Here is a 25559-nt window from a genome sequence, read left to right on the forward strand (position 1 = left end):
ACTATCGACCATATTGTCACCGAATGCAATGGAAGGGCATTCACTGGATCCAGCCAGGACTTAGTGCTGGGTTCTGCTGAGGCCATACATTGGCTTGAGAATTTAGGTCTAAATCTTTGAACACTTTTGCTTGCATGATTGTTTTCAATGTTATAATATGTATATCTTGTAATATTGTATTTAATAGTTTGTGCTTACTGTTCGTGTATATTTAATCTTTGTATAGTTTTGTGTACGTTACCATATGCTAATAATAATAATTCACAATAAATCACTGATTTGCCCAATGTTATAATTAGTTAATCATACATTTTTACAGGAAGCTGTCATTATCAACAAATATGATTGAAAAAGTTGCTGGAATGGCTCATCTTTCACACCTGAGAATTCTGTCGATTGGAAGAAATTACATAAAAAACTTTGCAGGACTAGTAAGTAAATTCAGGAAATTAAATTGTTAGGCCGATGTGATTACGAAGCAATCACAACTACATGCATATTTCCACCACTTGCATCTTCAAAGAAAAGGAGAACCCACTATTGTGTCATATGAAGATGTCTAGATGTATCTCTCTTGCAATGTAAGCAAACTGATCCTAAGTTGTAGTGAAAATATGATATCTGTCTGTAAAAGTGGGAGTAGTGTGAAATATGTTGTGAGTGCTTGTGCCGGAATGAGCTGACCACAGAGACTCGTGAAGACTGGTCTGCTGTGTTCTGTTCAGTGCCTCCACAGCATGGAAACTGTAAATATTTTCATTATTATTTGTTGTATGACCAATTTCATGTAAGCTGGAGAATTTTATTTTCTAGAAATTTTGTTATGTAGCATTAGGACCAGCATTAATCGAAATATTTGAGAATTAATTTTTATACCTTTGGCTAAACTACTATTTCCCCAGGGTGAATAAAATTATTTATATCCTAGATAGTAGTGCTCACCTCACGTGTATGCAGGAAAGAGAATGAGAGTGGTGTGTTGTCCAGGCAGCACAGGAGATGTTATCGGTGAGGGCGATCAGCAATTTAAATGAGACTATGGAGCAGCTATGTGAGATTTGTAGATTCTAACAGGTGGGTAGGAGAGGGATCCGCATTCCCTTGAACTGCATTGGTTTTGGTAAGTTGGAGCGAATACAGTGTAGACAAAGCACGACACTTCCAGATTTAGTCTTGTTAAAATGGGAGACAATTCACAAGTGGCGCTTCAATCAATACTGATCTGTATTTAGTGCAGTCGCCCAGGTGGCAGATTCCCTATCTGTTGCTTTCCTAGCCTTTTCCTAAACGATTTCAAAGAAATTGGAAATTCATTGAACGTCTCCCTTGGTAAGTTATTCCAATCCCTTACTCCCCTTCCTATAAATTAATATTTGCCCCAGTTTGTCCTCTGGTGTGACCTGAAATTTGTGATAAATACAAATATCAATGGAAATTCATATACGGAAATGGATAAATAAATTATGTCTAGAAAGAAAGTGTTATTAAGATATTAACTTCAATTTTTTAATTTTTTAAAAATTTCATTTCAATATAGACACCTGAGCCAAGGCTCTTCTTAGTAAAATACAGTAAATATATATATAACTTAATGTTGCCATTGATGCTTTCACGGCCCATACTTATAGACATGATATAGGCTTTTAGGCTTATGCCGTGTCCAGAAAATAAGGTGAAATTCTTTATGTTTCGCAGAGAACTTTTCTCTGCATCATCACTGGACTGTTCACAAGAAAGGCTTCTCAAACATGAGGTGTACGTTCCTCATTCCAGGCTTGTGTCAATATCATACCTTCATATGTGCGTACACCTGTTATGTTATGTGACCCTCTCAGACTGATTCTCATGGTTCCTTCAGCTTCCACTTCGAGCGCTAGCATTGCACCACATCCGGGGAGCCATCTGGTAACTAATGAGCGTACCATTTCCACTTCTATTTCAATGTCTACATTCAAACACTTCACTGTTTCACTGCTGCCCACCCTGAATGGGGAAGGCCCTAGAAAATGTGGGCTAAACATCAGAAATTACACTCTCAGCCGGCTGGGAGGCCGCACCCAGTGGGTCACCCTATATGCGGTTGAGAAAAGATTACCAAAACTTTGATTATAGGAACCTGGAATGTTCGAACCCTGCTTGAGTTGAAAGACAATAACAGACCTGAGAGAAGAACAGCACATGTCTCCCATGAGCTTGGGCAAAGGAACATTGATATTGCTGCCGTAAGTGAAACCAGACTGTCCAGCGAAGTCTTGCAGAGTTCAGCTCAGGTTACACAATCTTCTGGAAGGGAAAAGATGACTGAGAACACCGCATTCACTGTGAGGACTACATTGGTGAATGATCATCGGCTAAGTCCAACCGCTATCAGTGAAAGAATTCTGACACTCCGAATCCCACTCCCTGGAGCTAAAACTATGACCCTCGTCTCCACATATGCTCCTACCTTGGATGCTGATGTAGAAGCTAAAGACCAGTTCTACAGCCTGCTCAGCACTATCATCACCAAAGTACCACCAAGGGACAGCCCCACATCCATCAGTTGAAGGTTGCCTGCATGAAGAGACTTAACATGCCTAAGTTTCTCAGCGGCACCTCGTGGGGGGCTAACCGTGCGGTACTGCTACGATTTTACACGGCGACGGTCCTCTCCCGAATAGACTATGGAAGTGCAGCGTATGGCTCGGCATCAAAATCTACACCGAGCCTTTTAGACAGTATTCACCAGAGTGGAGTAAGGCTGGCAACGGGAGCTTTCCTTACTAGCACCATTCCCAGCCTACTCGCTGAAGCGGGAGTTCCACCTTTACGGATAAGGAGGCAGCAGTTGCTTCTTACGTACGCTGCCAAAATTCGTGAAATGCCGCTACATCCAAGCTATCAATGCATCTATCGTACCCAATACCACCAGAGGTGCCAACACCGGCCGAATGCCACACGGCCGGTTGGGTTTCGGATTGATAGCTTGTATCATGATTTGAATATCAATATCAGTGGTTGTCTTGAACAAACGCTTAGCGACGTACCTCCTGGTTGGTTCCGCGACCGGATATACGTCTAGATCTGCTCCGTGGACCCAAGGTGAACACGGATTCCTCCATTTATCGGAGGTATTTCCAGGACTTCGTTCACCAATATCCGGCTGCGAGACTTATCTTCACGGATGGTTCTAAAATTGGAGATAATGTTGGTTCCTCTTTCGTCATTGATGATATGAGCACGAAGATCTCGCTCCCTAAAGTATGTAGCGTGTATACTGCAGAGCTTTACGCCATCTTAGAGGCTCTGCAGTTTGCACTGTGTGACGAAAGAAGCCACGTTCTTATGTGAATGAATGAATGAATGAATGAATGAATGAATGAATGAATGAATGAATGAATGAATGAATTTATTGAACTGAACATAACAGGCTTTCGCCCAGTTACAATGTTCCAATAAAATAAACACTCACAGACTATTTATAGCTAGACACTAACTAATTACTACTTAACTACTTCTAAATCTACTTTGTAGCATCCTGCACATGGGCGGATCGCCAGCTCCACATGCAGCACACCACCTAACTAAACTAACTACTTTACTACATGAATATACTACTTAACTACTTCTAATCTATTTTGTAGCATCTTGCACATGGGCGGATCGCCAGCTCCACATGCAACACACCACCTAACTAAACTAACTACTTTACTACATGAATATATACTAAATCTATCCTAAATCTGTCTGGCCGTGACATCACCCCTGGTGAGGAACTGCTACCACCCTTCCCTGGGATGTCACGACCAGACATGTCTCATGAGGCTCGGAAACCGATACCTCATAGACCCTTTAAGCTGTCAATGTTATTTCCTCACCACTCCTTCCTGTAACAACCCGTATGTGAGCGGATTGCCTAGCTCTACATGTAGGCTATCACACCTATATTTCACTGCCGAAACGGATACCATAACTCGGCTCATCTTTCACTGTCTCATTGACAACTTACTTCCTCTAACCTAACACTATTCACTACTTTACTCTACTTTACATGTGCAGACGTACCGAATCAACACTTTAGCTTGAGATAGGTCAGGCCTATCCCCGCCTCTTCCAACTCCACTGTACGTCATCAGCCAAAAACAAATAAACTAACAAAACCAAACTAAAATAAAACCAAAATAAAATAAAACGGGCAGACAAACAACCAACAATCTCATTAGAAGGTAGCCAAAACAAACTAACTAACAAAACCAAAGAAAATAAAACAGGCAGACAAACAACAATACCTAAGGAACAAGGGAACAAAACTGAACAGATATGAAAAACGAAAATAATACTAAACTTATAATTATTGTCGCCCTTAGTTATTAGTGAGTTAAACTCTATAATGTTCCATATCTGTGAATCAAAGTTGTTTTATGTACATACATGATTACAAAACTTCGTTATTATTAACCCATACAGAGATGATACTTCAGAGATAACTACCCTCCGTATGTTTTCTTCTACTGACTATAATCAATTTTAAACTTTTTATTCATTGTACGGGTAACTGGTCGATTTGGAGTCTCCCTCTTCCAACTTCGGTCGTCCGAAGTAGGAGAGCCGAGACTTGGTTCATCCTGAAATACTAGCATGCATTCCTGTATGTGTAGCTTAAGTGTCCCATAATATCCTTTTAACCATGTGTACTCGTGCTGATTACGCTGTTTCATCATTTTTTTTCAGCAGCATGTGCCCCTTCCCTCATGCACTAATTTCATTTTTTTCTCCCACAAGCTTTTTATAATTGTGAATAATTTTGATAGTTTCCCTGGCCTTCTCCATTCCCTGTTTATTAATTTGACAAGAGTATAGTACTCAGATTCTCTTTCCATTTTATTTATCTCTTCCGCTTCCAAGTATTTAACCCGTAATGCTCTTGTACTTTCACACTGTCTCAAGAAATGTGCATTTCCTAACTTCTTTTCACACAATAAACATGTATTTGCGACTTCTGTAAATGCCTTATTTTTATAAACTCCCATCAACCACCATATCATTCCCCTGTATTCTCTTTTGGTTAATTTATCATGTATTATTTTCATACCTGGGTATATATTCATGAATTCATCCAGAGTTCTCCTATTATTACCCTCAGCTCTTAGCCTTTGTATTTCTATATCTGCTACCCTCTGTGCCACTCTCCCACAGACTTTTCTTTCTTCTAAACCGTTGTCCCAATAGTTCCCCATCCCAATTCCTTCTAGTATTTTCTTTAAGTTGCCCGCCCAGTACCCATCCTGATACCTCATTTGGTGTCGGTAAGCTATATCTAGAATTTCTCCCCCTCCTCCCCTTTTTAACCTAAACCAATATTTTATTAATCTCTTAATTATATCCACTTTTATATTAATGTCAGTACACATTAATCTTGCTCCACTATTCGCTGTACTTATTGGTAAGCCTGTAATTATTTTCATAAATCTACTAGTGACTGAATCGAGCATTACTATTTCCTTTTCTGTGCCCCATACTTCTGAACCGTATATCATTTTAGATTTAATCACAGCGTTGTATACATTTCTTTGTACCCTAAAATCAATATTAGGCATCCTGTTATCTAATATTCTTATACTAGCTAGGGCTGCTGTACCAATCAGTTTTGCTCTCTTGACGTGTTCAGACCAATTTCCATTTCCTGATATGATAATTCCTAAATATTCTAACTTATTAACTACTTCCAGATTTACTCCTTCAAGATACCATTTTTCCTTTTTTTGCTAATTTGTTCCCTTTTTTGCACACCATTACTCTAGTTTTCTGTGCGTTAATTTTCATATTCCACTCTTTACAGTACTTCTCGATACCATCAATACTTTTTTGCATTGCAACTGGCGTTAGTGTGAACAGGAGTATGTCGTCAGCAAAGACAAGACCAGGAATATCCTGATTTTCTAAACACGGCAGTGCTAATCTTTCCTCAACTTCAAATTCTAGTATATCGTTAATGAACAATAAAAATAAAATCGGTGACAATTTACATCCCTGTTTCAAACCCATTTTAGAAATAATATCTCCTACTACTACTCCTTCTTTGACTCTCACAGTACACTTTACTTCAGCATATATCTTTTCTATAGCCCTTATCATTTTACATGACACTCCTACTTGTCTCAATCTAGTAACGACTGCCCCCCTGTTCACAGTATCGAATGCTTTTTCTAAATCTATTGATGTAATATAGAGCTTTCCACGTTTTTTCTTTACATATTTGTCAATAAGAGTTCTCACAATAAAAACATTATCTGGTGTTGTTCTCCCTCTTCTGAAGCCACTTTGAAATTTCGAGAGGATTGAATGTCTCTCTGCCCAGTTCCTTAGTCTATTTGCTAGTATACCCGTATATACTTTCTCCAATGTATCTAATAAGGTAATTCCCCTATAGTTCCCTGGATTTAATCTATCCCCTTTATTTTTGTATATAGGGCATATAATCCCCTCTTTCCAAGCTTTTGGAAATATCCCTTTCTCGAATATTTTATTGAATATCTTTGTCAAAATTTCCAACATGCCGCTTCGTTCTCCCACCTCTTTCCAAAATTCATATGTGATACCTGAAATTGCTCCTGATTTTCCCTTTTTGGCTCGTTGTAACAGATTCCTTATTTCATGAGTCGAAATAGCCTCATCTAATTCAGGCAGAGTGACACTCAAACCCCTCGAAACAGTAATCCCCTCATGCTGAGCTCTCCATGTGTCTTCTTTATTCAATAATTTCTCGAAATACTGGACCCATGTACTATAACTGATATTGGTCCCCCCAGAGCCCGACTTCTTTTTGGTTATTTGATTTATTTTATCCCATACTTTCCTACTGTCATTGTCCTTGCACTTTTTATTTATATCTGCAGCCAACTTTTGTTGCCATTCCAACTTCGTCTTTCTTAACAATTCTCTGTATTCTTTCCTTTTTTTACAAAATTCGTTTCTAGCTACTTGACCACCATCCACCCTGTATATCCTAAGTGCCTTCATAACTTGTGACTTTTTCTTTACACATTCTGTATTATACCATCCACCTCTTATCTGCGTTTTACTTGGATTTTGCCTCATACCTTTTCCTGCCATTCCTATTAAATTTTCTATCCTGGTTAGGGCTTCCTCCACTCTATTCTCTTCTATCAATTTTACAATACCTATTTTCCAAATCTCAAAATTTTCTCCATTGAAGTACTCTCTGAATTCATTTCCTAATTCTTCTCTCCAACGATACCTAGCTATTTTCCTCTCCTGTACGCTATCGTAAACGTTCTCTTGCGCTCCTATCTCTTGAATAATTAATTTTATAGTTACTGGCATATGATTTGCCTCTGCCCAATCCTTAACGCTTATCTCTTTGATAGTTTGCAAACTATCCCTACAGCATACAACTAGGTCAATTGTACTACCCCCATTTTCTACTATATAGGTTAGTTTTCCACTCTCATCTCCAAACCACCACCCATTCAATATATAAAGCTCCTCTACCGCGCATAACTCTAGTAGTTTTTCTCCATTTCTGTTACATTCTTTATCCTGACTATTTCTATTAACTAGTAATACCCCGTCCTCAAGTTGACTATAAACTGGTTTCTTGTCCCCTATCCTCGCGTTAAGATCGCCCATAATAATAATGCTTGCCTGATCATACGTACTTCTCATTCGTCTAATTTCTGTCGCTAAATTCTCAAAAAAATCATTCTGCGCAAATGGAGAGCTCAAAGGTGGATTATATATAAAAGCTATACATATTTCGTTCCTCCAATTAACCCTATCTAATATTCTTATCCAGATTAATTCCTTAAACTCAGATTCTAACCGCTGTATTCTATCTTTTAAGTTGTTTTTGATAACCACTGAAATTCCGCCCGATATCCTTCTTCTATTGGACCTCCTTGATCCATATTGACTCCATACGATACACCCTTCTATCTTTAAGTCTTTCTTGTAATCATCCCAAGTTTCTACAAGCCCAAGGATGTCCATTTCTTCCAGTAGCTCTTTAAAGTCTTCGTTACCTATTTTGCTCCATACTCCTTCAATGTTAACACATGATACCTTTAACTCTAGTTATTTTTTACTTCTACGTTCTAAACTCCCTGACTTACTTCTAGTTATTCTAGATCTTTCCACTTCCATTATACTTCCCTCCGGAGAGCAAATAACGTCCTTCTCAGATAGTTCTTCTGTGAGTTTTAATCTACTACCTGAACCCATCCCCTTCTTCTGAAAAAAGTCTTTTAGACTCACTGACCTACGCCTGGAAGTATCCTCAGCTCCTCCACGCGGCGCCGCTGTTGACATCCGGCTCGCCTCGTCGTTCCTCCCACTGTTATTTAACTCCGCTGGAAGATCTTTCCCAGCCAGAGTCTTGGTTCTGTCATCAGGTGTGCCGCTACTTCCTGGATTCGTGTCGACTCGACAGTCAGCTGTTTGTCCATCCTCCTCCACTAGGTGTTCGTCCCTCTGCCGTCTTCTGTTCCTCTGTAGAGTATGCAGATCGCTGTTGTCATCAGATTGTACGTTATCAGCCACTGTGCAGGCAGCTGACTGACACATTCCTTCCTCTACAGGCCGTTGCACTTCCTGGTGTGATGAACTCAACTGTCTATCCATTTCTCGTAGCTGTGCAATTGACCAGATCCGCGACCAGTTACTGTCACCTACTATAAGACGTTTGCCTCTTATGTATGCTTTTAGTCCATAGTTCCTAGCTTTTACTAGGTGAAATCGCAAGACTCTCTGTTCTATGATTGTCTCTTTATCCATATCTCTTCTTACCCAAATCCTTTCTCCTTTCAAGTTCTTCCCATTGAGGATAATTTTGTTCGCCTTCAAAGCAGAAATCAACTTAACCTTAATAGGTCTTTTCCCTTTGACTCTCCCCAGCCTATATATTTCATCAATATCTTCTTCTTTACAATTTATCTTGATATGGTTATTTATAATATCCAACACTTTATTCGTTAGATCATTCGAATCCTCCTTTTCCTTCTCTGGAATGCCGTATATGAAAATATTTTTCCTCTTTGCGTCCTGGATAGTCATTTTCAGTTGCCACTTTAATTTATCATTTTCTCCTTCAATCTCCTTCATATTCGACTTCAATAATTCTATTTCCCTAGAGTTTTCCACCACCTTTTCTGTCATAATTCTTGTCTCTTCTTTTATACAGTCTTTCATTTCTGTCATGTCATTTCTCAGCTCGCGAATTAACTCCCTTGTTTGCTCAAACTGGCAAGCCTCTCTGACTATTTCCCTAATCTTATCTATGTCCTCCCAGCTCAATGAACCCGTTGGTCCAGGGTTCATTTCTATGCCTCCTATTATCAGAAGAATTGCCACCACTGCTGCTACCATCATAATTCCCTCAAGCCCAGATTTTCGTAAATGCACCTTATCACTTGGCGTACACACACACTTCACTCGCCCGTGCCATCGACCTATGGCCGCGCGATATTGCTCTAAAGCAATATTCATACTTCTCACTCAGCACTCACTGCACAATACAACCTCTCGCTTCGCTAGCTCGATTACAACTGCACGTTCTTATGTGTACCGATTCGTTAAGCGCTCTGCAGTCTATTGAAACCTGTTTCTCGCAACACCCACTGGTACAGCAAATACATGACCTTCTAGCCAGCTTAGGGGATGCTGGCACCAGAATCACTTTCGCGTGGCTTCCAAGCCACGTTGGGATTGCGGGAAACGAACTTGCGGATGAAGCTGCAAAGGAAGCTGTACTTTTACCTCCAAGACCAGTCAATGTAGCTGCTAAGGATATTTGTTCTCAGCTACGTCGAACCATCTTGGCGTCCTGGGAATCGGAGTGGCTAGATATCCGAACTCCCAACAAGCTGAGAACAATTAAGAAGACAAGTACCGTATGGCGGTCCTCTTCCCGACCTTCACGGAGAGAGGCCATAGTACTATGCAGGCTGATGATAGGTCATTTACGATCCATGCACTCTTATCTGCTAAAGAGGGAAGACCCCCCAGTGTGTTCTTGTGGTTTCAACTTTACCGTGGCCCACATCCTTACAGAGTGCGCCGATCTCTCTGGCCTAAGACGGAGCCTCGCCCTGCAGGAAACACTCGAACGCATACTAGCTGATGACGCGACTACTGCTGATCTCGTCATCCGCTTTATGTGCGACAGTGGACTTATGAAGGGTATATAAATTACAAGTGTACTGTTACTCAGGGAATGTACGTTCCCTTTTGATACGTTAGTAATCCTTTCGGCCTAATTCTATAATTGTTTTTTGTTTTATTTTGTACTGCGTTTCCAAATTCCTTTGTTGAATAAATAATTTTGTTAATGAACATAAGTTTTCGTGGCTCATTGTATTAACATAAAGAAATAAATGAACTGGATTAAAGCCACTATATATATATTTATTAATAATAAAGCCAAGCTTTCAGCCAAATTGCATTGGTCTTCATCAGGGCATGTGAAGTTTTGCCTCCGACAGTGAGCAAAGAAATTATCTGAAGGAACATGGAAGTCACACCCGTACTATCCACGGCCTATCCCACTAACTGGACTCAAGGATTATGGCGCTGTGCTGTGGTGGTTGGGAGGGAAGTTACTGATGCACCGCCCTCTGTCGACAGTTGGAGTGCGTCCCGCTGTGCCATGGTGGTGTTATGCATGTATTTCTGCAGTACAGGTCTCCATGTATTTGATAACTTGAAGCCGTCTTCCCTGTTGATGTTATTTGGGCGCAGCTCTATCTCTATGGCTTCCCTCACAAGACGAGCATAGAAGTCTTTTACAGGCGTGATGACCTTCGCCTGGTCAAAGAGGATTTCATGGTCTGTACTGTAGAAATGTTCTTCTATGGCAGACTGGCTTATAGCATTCTCCGTAGAGGATGAAAGAGCGACATTCTTTACCAATCTGATGTGCTCTTTCACTCTGGTGCTAACAAGCCTTTTTGTCATGCCAACATATGAACAACCACAACCACATGGAATTTCATATAGGCCCGGTGTTTCAAGACGTGGCTTCTCTTTGACTGGTCGAAACAGGGATTTGAGCTTCCGGTATGCGGTGAAAACTGGAATTATATTGTACTTCTTAAGAATGCGCCCTATTCTGTCAGTTATACCTGCCACGTAAGGAAGGAATTGTTTTTTTCTTTTTGCTGTAGTCCTGGTTGGTGCTATTCAAGTTAGGCTCCTTGATCTTCACAGCTCGTGTTATGTCTCCTGATGTATAACCGTTTTTCTTCATGGATGTTGTCAGTTGTCTCATTGCACTCGAGCGGTCTGCAACATTATTCACCCTAGTATATAACGTTCGAAGGAGAGCTGCTTTTTGGGAGGGGTGGTGATGTGAAGACTTATGAAGGTATCTTTCAGAATGTGTAGGTTTCTTGTACATTGCATGGCCTAGTGTACCATCGTTCTTCTTGTATACTAACACATCAAGGAAAGGTAATTTGCCTTCATTTCCTACTTCCATTGTTAACTTGATCTTACTGTTAATGGAATTTAGGTGCTCTAAAAATTCATTTTTTGTTTCCCTTTCATGTGGCCAGACCGAAAATGTGTCATCCACGTAACGATAGAAGCACTTAGGTTTCAATGGCGCTGTTGTTAATGCAGTAGACAACTTAGGCATGGAGATTAAATTTCGTTTTGATGGAAGCCTTTTCAATCTGGCGAGACTTCGCTCACAAAGACGTACTCTGGTTACCCGGGAGACAGAATTGCAGTATGCCGATGACACCGCATCTCCTGCTCTAACACCTGCAGTCAGTCAACTGCTTTAAAATTGCATGTGATCGCTTTGGTCTTGCCATTAATGCGAAAAAAACAAAGGTACTGGCACAACCTGCCCCAGGATTAACTCTTCCTGAGTTCGGTATCTCCATCTTAGACACTGCACTGGAGCAGGTTGATCACTTTTCATATTTTGGAAGTATCTTGTCTAAATGGTGTACCTGCAAACAAGACGTTGATAAGAGAATATCGGCTGCTCATGCAGCATTCGGACGGTTAATGCACAGAGTCTTCATGAATAACAACCTAAAACTGCATTCCAAACTCATGGTGTACAGAACTTGGACACTCTATTACCATGATATCAAAAAAAACATTAATAATTCCTGGAATGTTCTTCTTGGAACCTGTTTCTGCCTTAAAGTACCTCTACATACCCTTCCATTTTTCACTAAAATTTGAATGACTGCCAATTATGCTTGCCATCATGTTATCCTTAGCTGACTTTTTTGCTAACTACTATTTTATTCTATTTACTATATGTTCATCTATGTTTGTGCATTTTTAATTTGAATTAAATATATTATTTTACTTCTATGTCAGTGCCTTATCCAATTTTATTACATTTTACTCTTTTTAATTTTAGAGGAAAATAAGGCATTGCAAATTAGATCCACTGATTATTTTAAATTATTATTATTATTATTATTATTATTATTATTATTATTATTATTATTATTATTATTATTATTATTATTATTATAAATTTACTCATTCAGGACAAATATTTCATGTTCCCTATGAAATCAACATGGCCAGGCAGGCATCAATTTTTGGAAGTGAGACATAGTCTCTCATAGTGCATTGGCACTGCTGGTGGCTTCAAGTAGCCTATGCAGTGGCCTCCACAGGGCACAAGCTCAGAGACACAATACGTTCGATCACATCTCTCTACACAGTGGATATCGTTTTCTCTTCAGCATTCTTTTGTTCGGCCGGGTGGCCTTCACCTACATCTGCTACTCAGCCGACCTCAATTAGCAAATCAGTTGACGCCTCGTTGGCTGTCGACTTCCGCACGATCATGGCCTTTTGCATAATTCCCGGCGTGGATCCTGCCATCCCCGAAGATGACATCTTCGACGACCTTTGTGCCGCTCGCCTTCCGGTCCACAGTGTCTATCGACTGGTTGATGGCCTCATCTCTACACCTACTTCAGGGATTCAGGTTCATCTCAGCGACGAGGCTGCTCTTCAACGTCTTTACACTTCTGGTGCAACGATTCACTGTCAGATCTATGCAGTGGTGCCAACCACTCCATACGTTGAAGACCAGCTTTCTGCCAAGCCAACCCTTATCCCAACTGTCAATGAGCCTCCATTTCAGATAATGTTTCTGTCCTCAAATTTCACCATCCCGACAACCACCACAACACCATCCGTTCTTCTCCCCTCCTCACTTCCCAGCACCACTGTTACCACTTGTCATCCCTCCCCTGTTATGCCATCCTCTTTCCCTCTTTCTGTGGCCCCTGCCTTTCAGCAAGTACCTGCTAACCAGCCGGCCTCATCTGTCGCAGTTTCGCCGCCGCCATCTCCGCCAGCTACCACCGCACAGCAGTTATCGTCGACCCAGCCGCCTTCACCGTCCACTTCTACCGTGTACAGCCGTGTGCTCCACGGAATCCCTCCAGACTTCTCCGACAGGGACGTCCACCAACAACTTCGTGCAGCCGGCGTTCCCGTCCGATGAGCCATTCAGATCCGGAACGCCTCCGGCCCAACTTTTATGGTACGCCTCCAGCTGACTACATCCGAAGCAGTTCAACAGCTCATCACCACCGGTGCCCGTGTCCACGACCATTTTTATCGCGTCGAGCCCTCTCTTTCGCCGCCTTCACCTAGTCGCCAGCCCTCAGATCGTCCATCTCGGTCGCCCCCGGCCAACCCCTCCTCCCATTTTTCCACCTCCACCAGTATGCCCACCCCTTCCTCCCTTCTACCCTTCCAACATTTGAACTCCTCCGTCTTCTCACTGCTTCTCTTACCCATCTAACCGCTTCCCTCCATCTCCTTACTTTACACATCTACCCCGACTCTTCCTCCCTTGCATTTCACATCTTCCCTCACGCATACCTTGTATCTTGATAACACATGTATTTGTAATCACATCATCGTATTTACCATTTGTAAATCTGTCAATGAAGCTCTAGATATCCTACACACCCTTAACCTCATCTCCTTAACTTCTTCATTCATACTTAGGCATAGGCAGAATTCCCCTCCCATTTCCTATATATTCACATCTTTTACCCACCTCCTTCTTCCATCACATCTCCACAACCCACCCACATCTCTTGGCCAGAGAGAGGGCGTTACCCTCTAGGTGGCCCACCCCACCCCTTCAGGGTGGGGAATGAAAGCATTGTTAGTAGCAGTAGCCTCCACGGTATGCACTAGCCTTGCATCTTGGTAGGTGTGCTAAGTACCAACTGATGAGCCCAACTTAGCATAGGAGGGCAAAACGCAGGCAACCAAGAATGAGTTAGCTGGAAAATTTATAATGTCCAATAACGGAACATTATATTGGACCTAGTTGTTATTCCGCTTTAAACAACAGACATCCATCATCAAACTACGGAATGAAGTGGCAAAAGAATGCAGAACGATTATATCCACTTTGTTCTTTTCTTCTTGCTATTTAGGGGACCTCTATCATTACAAGCAGGAGATTTATATGAAGTACTTCGTTTCTGTTCGACATTTATTTTTTCAAACTGTTTAGGAGACCTAACTAAAGTTAAAATAAGATACTCCATAACCCTTTATTTTATAGTATTCAAAAGTACACTATTAAATTACAAAATGAAGTATTTGTAACTTCATTTGTTAATCAACTCCCGGAGTAGAAATGCACTGAAAAATCCAGGCAAGGCATTTTACACTTTTTATTATACATTCAATACACCAAATTATTGTAAGATACAGTCGCCAACAGAACTGACTCACTTGTTAAAAAAATCTCTGAATTTATTCTGCACTTCAAAAGCTTCAGTTGGAGCTGTGTTGTTTCTCCTCGACAGGGTAGCTCTTGGAAGTACGTCTTCATAGTCTAAGTGTTAAGCCCCTCTTTATCTATAATCAAATTATGCAAAATACAAACAGCCTCAACTATCAGGTCCGATGTTTTGAGAACTGCCAGCAGCGTGCGCATGGGACTGCTGCAGGGTAAAAACTCCATGGCAAGCAGCCTGGTTATAGCCAGCAGCGAGGTGCTACGGCGAGCATCCATGTGCCAGCAGCGAAGCTGCAGCATAAAGGTACCCTTATGTCATATATCATTGATGCCTTACCACTCTTACAATTGTCAATGGTCACCTTCAGTCCTGCCATGCAGAAAGGCCGCATATATAGAGTGATCTGCAGACTTGGGGTATTAAGATAGGAGAACAATGCTTCACGATATTTACAAAATCATGATTCAGGAATAGGCTCTATACTCAGGATTTTCTCGTCCAGTGAAAAGATAAGTTTCTCCCAATCAGCCTTCTTGAAATGATCTGTCTGCAGTTGGATGGCAGCATAGGACGAAGTTGAGTACGAGCCATTGCTTGCCCCACTGATTTCACTGATAACCGAGGTTTGCTCGCGAAGATAATACCTGGATTACATCTTTGCTTCCATCTTGCACTGCTGATTGATGCTGGAAGTTTTTTATCATGCAGTAGAATTAGGTCACATGTATCTGGCCATTCTGCCACGGTCTCTCCACTTTTGTTGGTCCATATGACTGTTGAGCGACAAACTTGACATATTGATGGTGGAAGTTACTGGGCTTCACAAATCTAAATAAACTGATGTTACTCAACAATTACTGAGCTCTACTCTACTACTGAAATTCCTGTGGAGAGGACCTGGAAGTTAGCAGGTCGATGAGGATGTTCAACCACTAAACTCGTGCCCTTGAGTTTTGGGCGGTGAAGATTTAAGTCGTGGTGAGTTTCCTGAATGCATAATAGGTCATATTCTTGGGCATGGCACATCTGGCTCAATAACTCTTCCTTGTTAGGTGAACGACTTTCAGTATTGATCAAAATGATTTTCAGTTTTGGCGCTGAAAAGGGCCACTTTGTCATCCATATTTCTCATTGATTTGCTTCTGGATTGTTGATACCTACCTATGCTGGGGCACCACGAGCAGGAATTGACTAAACTATGAGTTGAGATGATTTAATATGAGTGTTTGATTTTCAGGAAGCTGTCGCAAATACTTTGGAAGAGTTATGGATATCATACAATTTAATCGAGAGAATGAAAGGTGTTGGACTCTTAAAAAAATTGAAAGTACTCTACATGGGAAATAATCTAGTCAAGGATTGGTCAGAATTCAAACAACTTCAGGAGGTGACAACTTTGGAGGATTTACTATTTGATGGTAAATTATATTTCATGTTTTTTATAGAAACCATAGCATTAGTATATGAAGGGTGATCAAAAAATTTGTGTCCAACGGCTCTACATTCCAGGCAAAATCACCGTAAGCATTAAGGCACTCATCCCACCGACGCTCCAGGTTGAAGATCTGTGTCCTGCTGCGTGAATAAGTCCGTAACCACCTGCTGCACATCCTTGTCCGACAAGAAGTGTCGACCTTTCAAGACCTTTTTGAGGCGACCGAAGGCGTGATAATCATATGGGGAGAGATCAGGACTATAGGGCGGTTGCTCGAGTGTCTCCCGCTTGAGTTGGCGTACCTTCTGCGTGACAACCTTTGCAATATGGGGCCAGATGAAGATGTGCAGCTGCAGACTTATTCACGCAGCAGGACACAGTGTTTTAGCAGACGGGGATCTTCAATCTGGTGCATCGGTGGGACGAGTGCCTCAATGTTCATGGCGATTTTGCCTGATTGGCATCCCGATTCAGGACTGTAGAGCCGTTGGACAGAAACTTTTTGATCGCCTCTTATATATACAGAATGTACCTGTAACCATGCTATAAACATTCAGGAATGTTAGAAGAGATTGGAATGAACAATTTTCACAGAGGAAACCATGTTAAGAAATGCTCTTTTTGGTAGTCAGGAGCTTTCATATTATTGCCTCTAGTGACTCATTTCTTATTTAAAAAAGAGGCATAGAAAAATCTACTACAACTTTGTAGATCTAATTCTAATAACTGAGTTGCTAGAAGACACTCTAGATGTGTGATGGCTGTACACCCACAGACTTTTTCCAAAATGTCTGTGATCTTGTCACTGAACATTTCACAGGGGGATGGAGTGGAAGAGAAGATGTAGTTAATTGTCCTCTCCATTCACCTGATTTAACTCCAATAGATTTTTATGTGTGAGATTATCTTACAAATCTTATTTATGATACACTTGTACAATCAACAGAGGACATAGTGGCAAGAATAATAAATGCATGAGACACAGTCCATGGTGCACCATTGTGATGCCTGTATTGAGTCTGGTGAACATGTTGTAACTGGTGCTGATATTTGAGTACTGTCATTTTAATTTAAAGCCTCTGGCAATCTTGGTGGGAAAGCAAGAACTACCAGTTCAAGAACCTGGGGAGTCTTTGGATGAAAAATGCCTACTGCACCAAAGAAATTAGATCATGAATCATCATGCCCAAAGTTGTGTCACTCTTGAGTAAACTCAGCTTAGAGTTCTGAAAGAAACTGTTCAGATGCTATGTCACTTTGTCTGGATCAGAAACACAGACAATGGGAAAAATTGAGCCAATATATGGAGAGATTTGAAATGTCGTATTGGAGAAAAATGGAAAGAATAATGTGGATGGATGAAGAGAACAATCCTTGACACAGTTCTTCAAATTAAAGCCAATTGGTCGGGACATTAGTTGACGAGAAACTGCCTCTTGCATGATGTTGAAGGGAACATGGAGAACAGGCAGGTGATGCTGGCTTCCTATTTCACTAGAGAGCTACTGGACGCTGAGGATAGTGGGGCGTGGGAGGCAAAATTCACAGACTGAGTCCAAGGATCTGCACTTGGTTCAGCATTTACTAATAATAGTAATTAAAATTTCATACTGAAATATAAAAAGGCTGCTTACTATCAGATGAAGCATTTCTAGATATGGGTTCCTCTATGATAATTGTGAGATGTAACACCAAACAGCAGCGTAAGCAGACTGGAAATCTACGTTCTGGTCAAGTACTCAAGAGATTTGGGCAGGGTAATCATACAAAACCAAGACACAGAAAAGAATAACAACTGATGCACAGTCAAACACCAAAAATGAAAGAAAAAATACAGGAAAAATAACATCACCAAACAAAAACATCACAACTTACCTTTAGTCACAGAATTCCTTCTCAAATAACAACCCCTTGGGAATTTTTGCAGGAAAGAAACCCTACCCATTGTAACACAATTAAGCGGGGTAGAAAATGAATGCAAAACTTCAGAAAATTCCCCAGCATGCCTAAATCTGAATGCCATAAATAATTTTTAATAAATATTACAGATTTATGTAGTTTCAATGATAAAAAAATCATAAATTAATAGAGATAACAAATAAATTATAGAGGATGCTAGTAAAACTCTCCTTAATGCCTTGTGAAACTTGATCTAGTAACATTTACAAAACTCAGAATAATTATATTAATCAGACAGAAACAATAATTAACAGTGTCGCGAACTTACAAGCTAGGTATTTCACAACAGTAGTTGCACGATCAGGGAAACAAATTAAATAAATCAGTACTAATTTTCCAAAAAGAAGATCGTAGCAAAGCGTGGAAACTGCTAGGCTAAACAGAGGCCAAGTGGATAGAAAGAGAAATAATGCTTACTGACCAAAATCATAATTCTTTTTGGATTACACCAAACTTTATTGAGAGAAGGTTAAATAATAGTAACTAAATTTCAAATTCAGTCAGGCAAATAAAAGGGATAAAATTAATAAATTGTAATTAAAGTTTAAGCTCAAATCAAGAGAGGAAAATTAAAAGAAATTAAATTAATAAATTATAATTAAAGATAAAGTTCAAATTCAATGAAGTAAAATTGAAAGGAATTAAATTAATTATACGACCTTCAGGTTCTATAAAATTAAAAACATGGAAACCAATTAAAAGGAAAAATAATCTGAGCTCACAAGGCAGTACTTTCAAGAAATCTTCAGAGAGGGTAAACTAGGAATAGGTAACCGAATGAAATGAACCCACGAATGGGGTACTTAATTGATCACTTTTTCCAAACCAGGTTTTCACACAACAGAATATTTCAGAGTGAAAAATGTTCCTTAGTAACCACTTCAACTGCAGAACCGGAGCAGTAACATGTGAAATCCACGATAAATAGATTCAACACAAACGAACATTAGGAAGGAGAAAACAGATTAAACATTTAAGTGATCCACAGTTAGAACTAGTCGCCAAGGACCAAAATTATCGGCAATAAAATTTTAGTAATTCACAACAGCCAAGCGTACGGAGAAATAGAGACGCATTACAGAATCACATCTCATCCCAAGAGCGGAATTCAACAATTTCACTCGAACCGCCCGTCAGCTGTCTGCACATAACAAAGGACAGAGACGTCAAATGTCAAAATAACAGGGGCAACGCCCACACACATGTAAACACAGCTGTCATGGCAACGGGGTCACATGACGCACATGACGAAGGCCCACAAAATGGCTACCCACCCAGAAAGAAAAAAACACACAGCCGAATGGTGACAAGAAACAATTTCCAACTCTTAATCACTTCCCTGATGGGGATTTTCAGATTATAAGGAATTAACACGTTGAACAACATTACAAACAGTTACACAAAGCCCCAATTAATTGATAATTAATTTACAATTTAAAAGATGTAGATACAGACAGTTATTGGTAACGGCAGAATATTTTTCTCTTTCACGAAGATGATTTGGACAGTAGAATATCATCCTTTTAAGTATTTCATTAAGCCAGACGAATTTAACCTGGATTTATCTGATTCCCTTCTCACATCGTTAGATTTCCTGGTAACAAAAGTGGATGCTTACTTACAGATTGTACTAAGGTCGTAGAGAAAAAAAATAAAATAAAAGGAAATAGAACGGCGACAAGGACATCGCCCCTTGGCAATGTGATCACCCAGGGTCAATTACAACCCACATCCTTTCTTCTTTCTTCACTTAAAACCGGTCAAAATCCAACAGTAATCACAGAAGCAGCTCCGTCGTGTCTTCACTTTTCAAAACAACAACTGTCGCCTATTGTCGTGAGTTTTTATTATTTATAAGTTTCATATTCTGTATTGATTGGATTCAATGTAATAGACAAGAAAAATGTTCCATCGATCAATACATTTATTGTGAATGAATTATTGCACTAGTACCGGTTTCGACCTATCTTGGTCATCATCAGCTAGCACACAAATTTACAGACATAGGACAAAATTACAAAGATGTTACGTAAGAGCATCCGGATGTCTAATGAAAAATGGAAGTAAAATATATTGTAGTATGTTGCGTTAAAATATCTCTGATTAAAAGTGGTGATGGTTAGAATAAATCCATTGAATCCATTGAATCCAATCAATACGGAATATGAAACTTACAAATAATAATACGGAAGCCAACCAGGCAAAACGTAATGCATACAAATACCAAAACCTAAAAATCAAGCTAATGAACGCAACCAAAAGCATTGCCTTCTTGAAGGAATGCCTTTCAAACAACTTAACACCAAAATTTCTCCAGAAATACAATAACAAACATAGACGAACTGCTCAAACACGCAAAACACTAAACAAGACTAATGAAATTTGGTTAAAAGAAGAAATAAAATTCCTATATCGTAAGAAACAACATCTCAATAATGAACTTTATTCAACACATCTCAAAGCATCCCATGAACTCCCACATAGCTATTGGAATTACTTTCAACAAATTTCTAGAAATAAAATAGAAGATTTAGCCATAAAGAAACAAAACACATTAAACAAAAAACTGGAAACACTGAAACAACAAAGCAAACCGAAACCACTAACCATAACTGAAAATAAAGATCCTTCCCAACATAAATTCCACCCACCCGTAAAAAATCTCACACTAACCGTATTTGACGATCTCGAGACGGCTATGTTGAGCAGGGAACCCAAATATAACTGGGGTAATGCATCATCCTATCAGAAAATTATAACTGCCGTTACCGAAACAGAACTCGCTTTACAGAAAATTCCGTAGGTACGATATACGAGACGAAGTTAGACACGAAATCAGTAGAAAGATCCCGCAATATATCAATAATGTTCACAATAATAACCTAAACATGAATACCACCAATAAATTGAACTTAAACAAACTCAAAAATAAAATAAAACAGAACAATCTACTAATAACAAAAGCCGACAAAGGCTACACTACGGTCATTATGGATAAGAAGACTAAAGAATGTTTCTGGGACAACACTTTTTCAATTAAACGCCGAGATCCAACCAATAATATACAAAGAAATTTTAAAAATCTACTCAAGAACACACACTTTATTCTCACCGAAACAGAATCTGCTAAACTTATAACTATGAACCCCCAATTACCATCCGCAAGGGCCTACCGTCAGCCGGGGTTACAACGGTCCCAGGGGTGACTATGGTCAAAACTGAGGAAAAATGTTATTGAGGCTTATTTATATATTATATATTTTTAAAATCTCAATTTTCAAATTTCCCTCCAATCTAGGCACATTTTTCTTTCCAGAAAGGGAAAACTTGTGATACTAACCTGAAATGCGTTTTTCTGACTATCATTCGTTTCAACACTTATTTTTTGACAAAAATAACAGTTGGCTAAACTGTTCATTGTTGCTCCTAGGTCATCACTTCTAAATGTCATCTGAAAGTGTTGTTTACCTTTGTTTATTCCTTGTGAAGGTATGTATGTAATTTTATCTTTATAAGAAATTGTTTTGTAGCTTAAAAGTGCAAATTTATAAACAATTGTACAATTGTCTTGTTTTTTGGGGTTACTATGGTCATGAGTATCAACTCATTGCATTTGTCTTATGGGTTATATTAGATTACTCTTGTTAAATATTGTATACAATTAATATATTTATATTTTATTATTCACTTGTTTCTTTCATAATTCATGTTTGTGTCCTTTTTATTTCAGTGTTAGTGGCAAAATGGTGAGGTCTGTCCTAGAAACTGACAGTAATTCTTCAGTTTTTAGTGACATTGCTGAGTCAGTTTTAAATAAGTTTCTTGGAAGAAATGCGCTATTCAAAGTAAAGAAATGGCCCCCCAAGAAAGAAGAGATATTTTGTTGAGCCAGGAAAAAGTGTCTCTTTGGAGGATATTGAACCTTGTCCACCTCTTCAAGATCAGTTTCAAGCAGGAACAATTGGTGAAACATCAGTGCTACCAGTCTTCAGAAAAAAGCAGAAAAGGCATACAAGAGAAGATTCATCAGACTCTGAAAATGATGTTGAAATTCATTTAAATGGAAGTGATGAAGATACTTGGGAAGAGATTAAAGTAGGCAGGATGGCAGAAGAAGAAGAAGATAATGATGAATGCTGTAGGAAACCAACAGCAGGAGACTATGTTCTGGTTGAGTTTAGTACCAAAAAAAACAAAACTTCATTACATAGTAAAGTGATAGATGATGATGGTACTTGTCAAGAAGATGAAGTGAAAGTTACATTTCTTAGAAGATGTCATGAATATTTTGTGTGACCAAAGGAAGCATACATTTCTGTTATCAAAGTGAAATTCTTAAAATACTACCACCTCCAGTTGAGCAGAGGTGGGGGTAAGCTAAGCTTCTATATAAAGTTTACTGGCTTCAACCTGAAATGAGACAATTATAAATGAAAAGGACGAATTAAACACATTTTGAAAATTTTTCTTTAATGTTTGTCATAGGCCTAATTGTAATTTTTTAGCTTTAGACTATAGTTAAATATGAGATTTCTTACATCAATATGCTTGTAAAAACATGTTCTGTTTGACCATAGTCACCCTCTACTAATTCCTGCATATTTAGTAACAATTCTTGAGTGATTTTAATATATGACCATAGTGTCCCCACCCCATGGGGTTACTATGGTCACTACATTTTCAGATGTGAGACAATTACCGGATGTTCGAAAAATTTATTTTAGTAAGGAGATGATACCCAACACTTTATACTAAATCATATTTCATTTTTACATGGATATCTCATAAAATGTGCAAGATATTCACAAAAAACTGAAAAAAGTGACGGTACCCTAAAATACACAAAGAAAATGTACCCATGAGACCGATTATAAACTATAAAGCCAGTCCAACCTATAAGTTATCACAATTCATTCAGAAATTTTTGAAAAAGCATTATTCATTTTTAGCAAACAAAACAATACAAAACTCAATAGATTTTTGCAACAGAACCAAAAAACTAAAGATCGATCTGCTTAAATTCGCCTTAAACAATAACTACTTCAAATTTCATGATACCATATATCAGCAACAAGGATTACCTATGGGATCTCCTGCTTCCGGAATATTAGCAGAAATATATATCGACCACCGAGAACACACGTCAATTAATAAAATAGATAATATATATTTTTGGTGTAGATTTGTCGACGATATCTTCGTAATTATAGATAATAGATTCACTGATGCAGATACTATACTAGACAAACTTAACAATTTAGACCCCCAAATTTTTTTAAAAAATTTATTTATTCGTATCAGAAGCATTAATACTATAAATACTGAATTATATACATTATATACAAAGTCACACTTATCAAAAAACAAAGGTTTATACTACTTTTGCCCAGAAATTGGTGACATCCAGTCCATTTTCTGTTGCCTGAAGTAGATCTTGTACTGTGCATGTTTTAGGGCACCTACTACACCGCAACAAATGAGCCGTCGTCTGGATTGCACCACACTCACACAATGATGACTCGATGTTGAAACCCCACTTCTGCAGGTTGCTTTTACATCTAGTCACGCCTGCCCGTAATCTGTTCAGTGATCTCCAGGTACTCCATTTCTCCATGTGACCAGGTGTTAATTCTTCACTTGGTGTCAACCATTCTTCGGAGCGAGTGCAGCTTGCGCGCCACACATCAATTTGGGACTGCTGAGGTGTCCCATTAAGAGCCTCTGTTGTTCTGAGGAAACTTTTCCTTGATTTGAGTCTTGGAGAAACTGGCCTGTATCCATTCAGAGGGTGAGCTTCAGAAGTTTCCGCCTTCTTCTTCTCGTTTTTTGCTGCAACCTCACGACGGATATCAGGAGGGGCAATACCAGCAAGACTGTACAATTTGTTCAACTGAGTAGGTTTTAGACAGCCGGTAATGATGCGACAGGTATCGTTTAGAGCAACATCTACCTTCCTGGCGTGACTTGACTTGTACCATACTGGGGATGCATATTCCGCTGCAGAGTTACATAGAGCAATGGAAGAGGTTCTCACAGTATTGGAATGTGCCCCCCAGGTAGTACCCGTTATCTTCCTTATAATATTATTTCTGGCTGCCACTGTTTGCTTGGTGTTCGAGCAATGTTTCTGGTAAGTTAGAGCACGATCAAGGGTAACTCCAAGATATTTTGGTGTGCTGCAATGTTCTAATGTGGTTCCTTCCCAAGTGATTTTGAGAGTTCTGTTTGCCATTTTATTTTTGAGGTGGAAGGCACAAGTCTGGGTTTTACTGGGGTACGGTCTCAGCTGATTCTCCTTGTAGTAAGTAGAATAATTTCTCCTCAATAACCTTAAATAGGGAGATCGTCATTTACAAACATTTCCTAATCTAAAATCGGGGATTGTACTTTTGTACGGCTCCAGTATGAATAATCAATCATAATCAACGACATACGACACGTCCCTGCAAAGGAAAAGGTAAGTATGGCCGAGTGTTGGGACATTACACTACTATATAAGTGCAACTGCCATACAGGGTCACAATATTTCACCTAATATACATAATAAGTTAACTTAATATATCAAAATATATCCTCATTTCAGGGATCGCTTGCTTGTTTAAGCCTGTGAACATTTTAGCACCAGGGAGTAACTCAATTTGATTAGCCCATAGCACTAGATGGAAATCCCGTGAATTTCGGTCTGGCACTCAACGTGTTAATGTTGTATTGGCACCTTAGGATCACATTAACACACAAATGAAGTCAGTGATGGCTGCTAACCTCAAATTCTAAATTACCTCACAAATGGCTTGTTTGCAGACCCATGTCCACTGTTTTGCTTCTAGTATTATGTACTTAGAGCTGTAAATGATGATACAGCCTGTATACATTTCTGTTTATTCTGTGTATCGTGAAACAGCTGTTGTACTCGCACCACCGCTCTCAAGTTGGTGTGGTCTGTACACATGAAGAGGGAAACAAAAACAGATGTTTCTCATATCGGGCCAAGAGCCAGGCTCTAGTGTACCTTTGTTGTTCTTGTTAGAGTACTGTCACCCCCACTGTGTCTGTTTGCAGGTAACCCTCTATGTGAAGCATCTGAAGAATCTGTTTGGAAAGCTGAAATAATTAAGAGATTACCAAATCTTAAAAAGCTGGACGGCGATACCGTAATACGAGCGGAAGAGGACTGAGAGCAGAATGTCGTGGATTAGACGAGGATTGTCAAAATTAACTACTCTGTATCCTATAAGAGAATAACACAAGTTTGAAATTGATTTGATTCCTTTTGACACAAATTGATATGTTTTAAGTACCAACAGTAGGACGAGGATATGTAATGGTGGGAAGTCTGGCTCCTTGGCTGAATATTCAGCGCACTGGCCCAGACTTCAGTCACTTTTGGTCTGGGGCTGGATGACCACAGAGCGCAG

At 39.4% G+C, this 25559-nt stretch overlaps 1 protein-coding gene across 1 annotated transcript in view; it reads left to right on the forward strand.

The window, feature by feature from the left end:
• The window catches only part of LOC136877837 (dynein axonemal light chain 1-like), a 71518-nt gene extending 46199 nt beyond the window's left edge, over positions 1-25319 (forward strand). Inside the window, exons 4-6 of the mRNA XM_068228758.1 lie at positions 320-431; positions 15988-16168; positions 25204-25319. Coding sequence (XP_068084859.1) covers positions 320-431; positions 15988-16168; positions 25204-25319 — 409 coding nt within the window. The remainder of the gene's footprint in view (positions 1-319; positions 432-15987; positions 16169-25203) is intronic.
• The last annotated feature ends 240 nt before the right edge of the window (positions 25320-25559 follow it).

This window comes from Anabrus simplex, chromosome 7 (assembly GCF_040414725.1).
Source record: "Anabrus simplex isolate iqAnaSimp1 chromosome 7, ASM4041472v1, whole genome shotgun sequence".
NCBI classification, from domain to species: domain Eukaryota; kingdom Metazoa; phylum Arthropoda; class Insecta; order Orthoptera; family Tettigoniidae; genus Anabrus; species Anabrus simplex.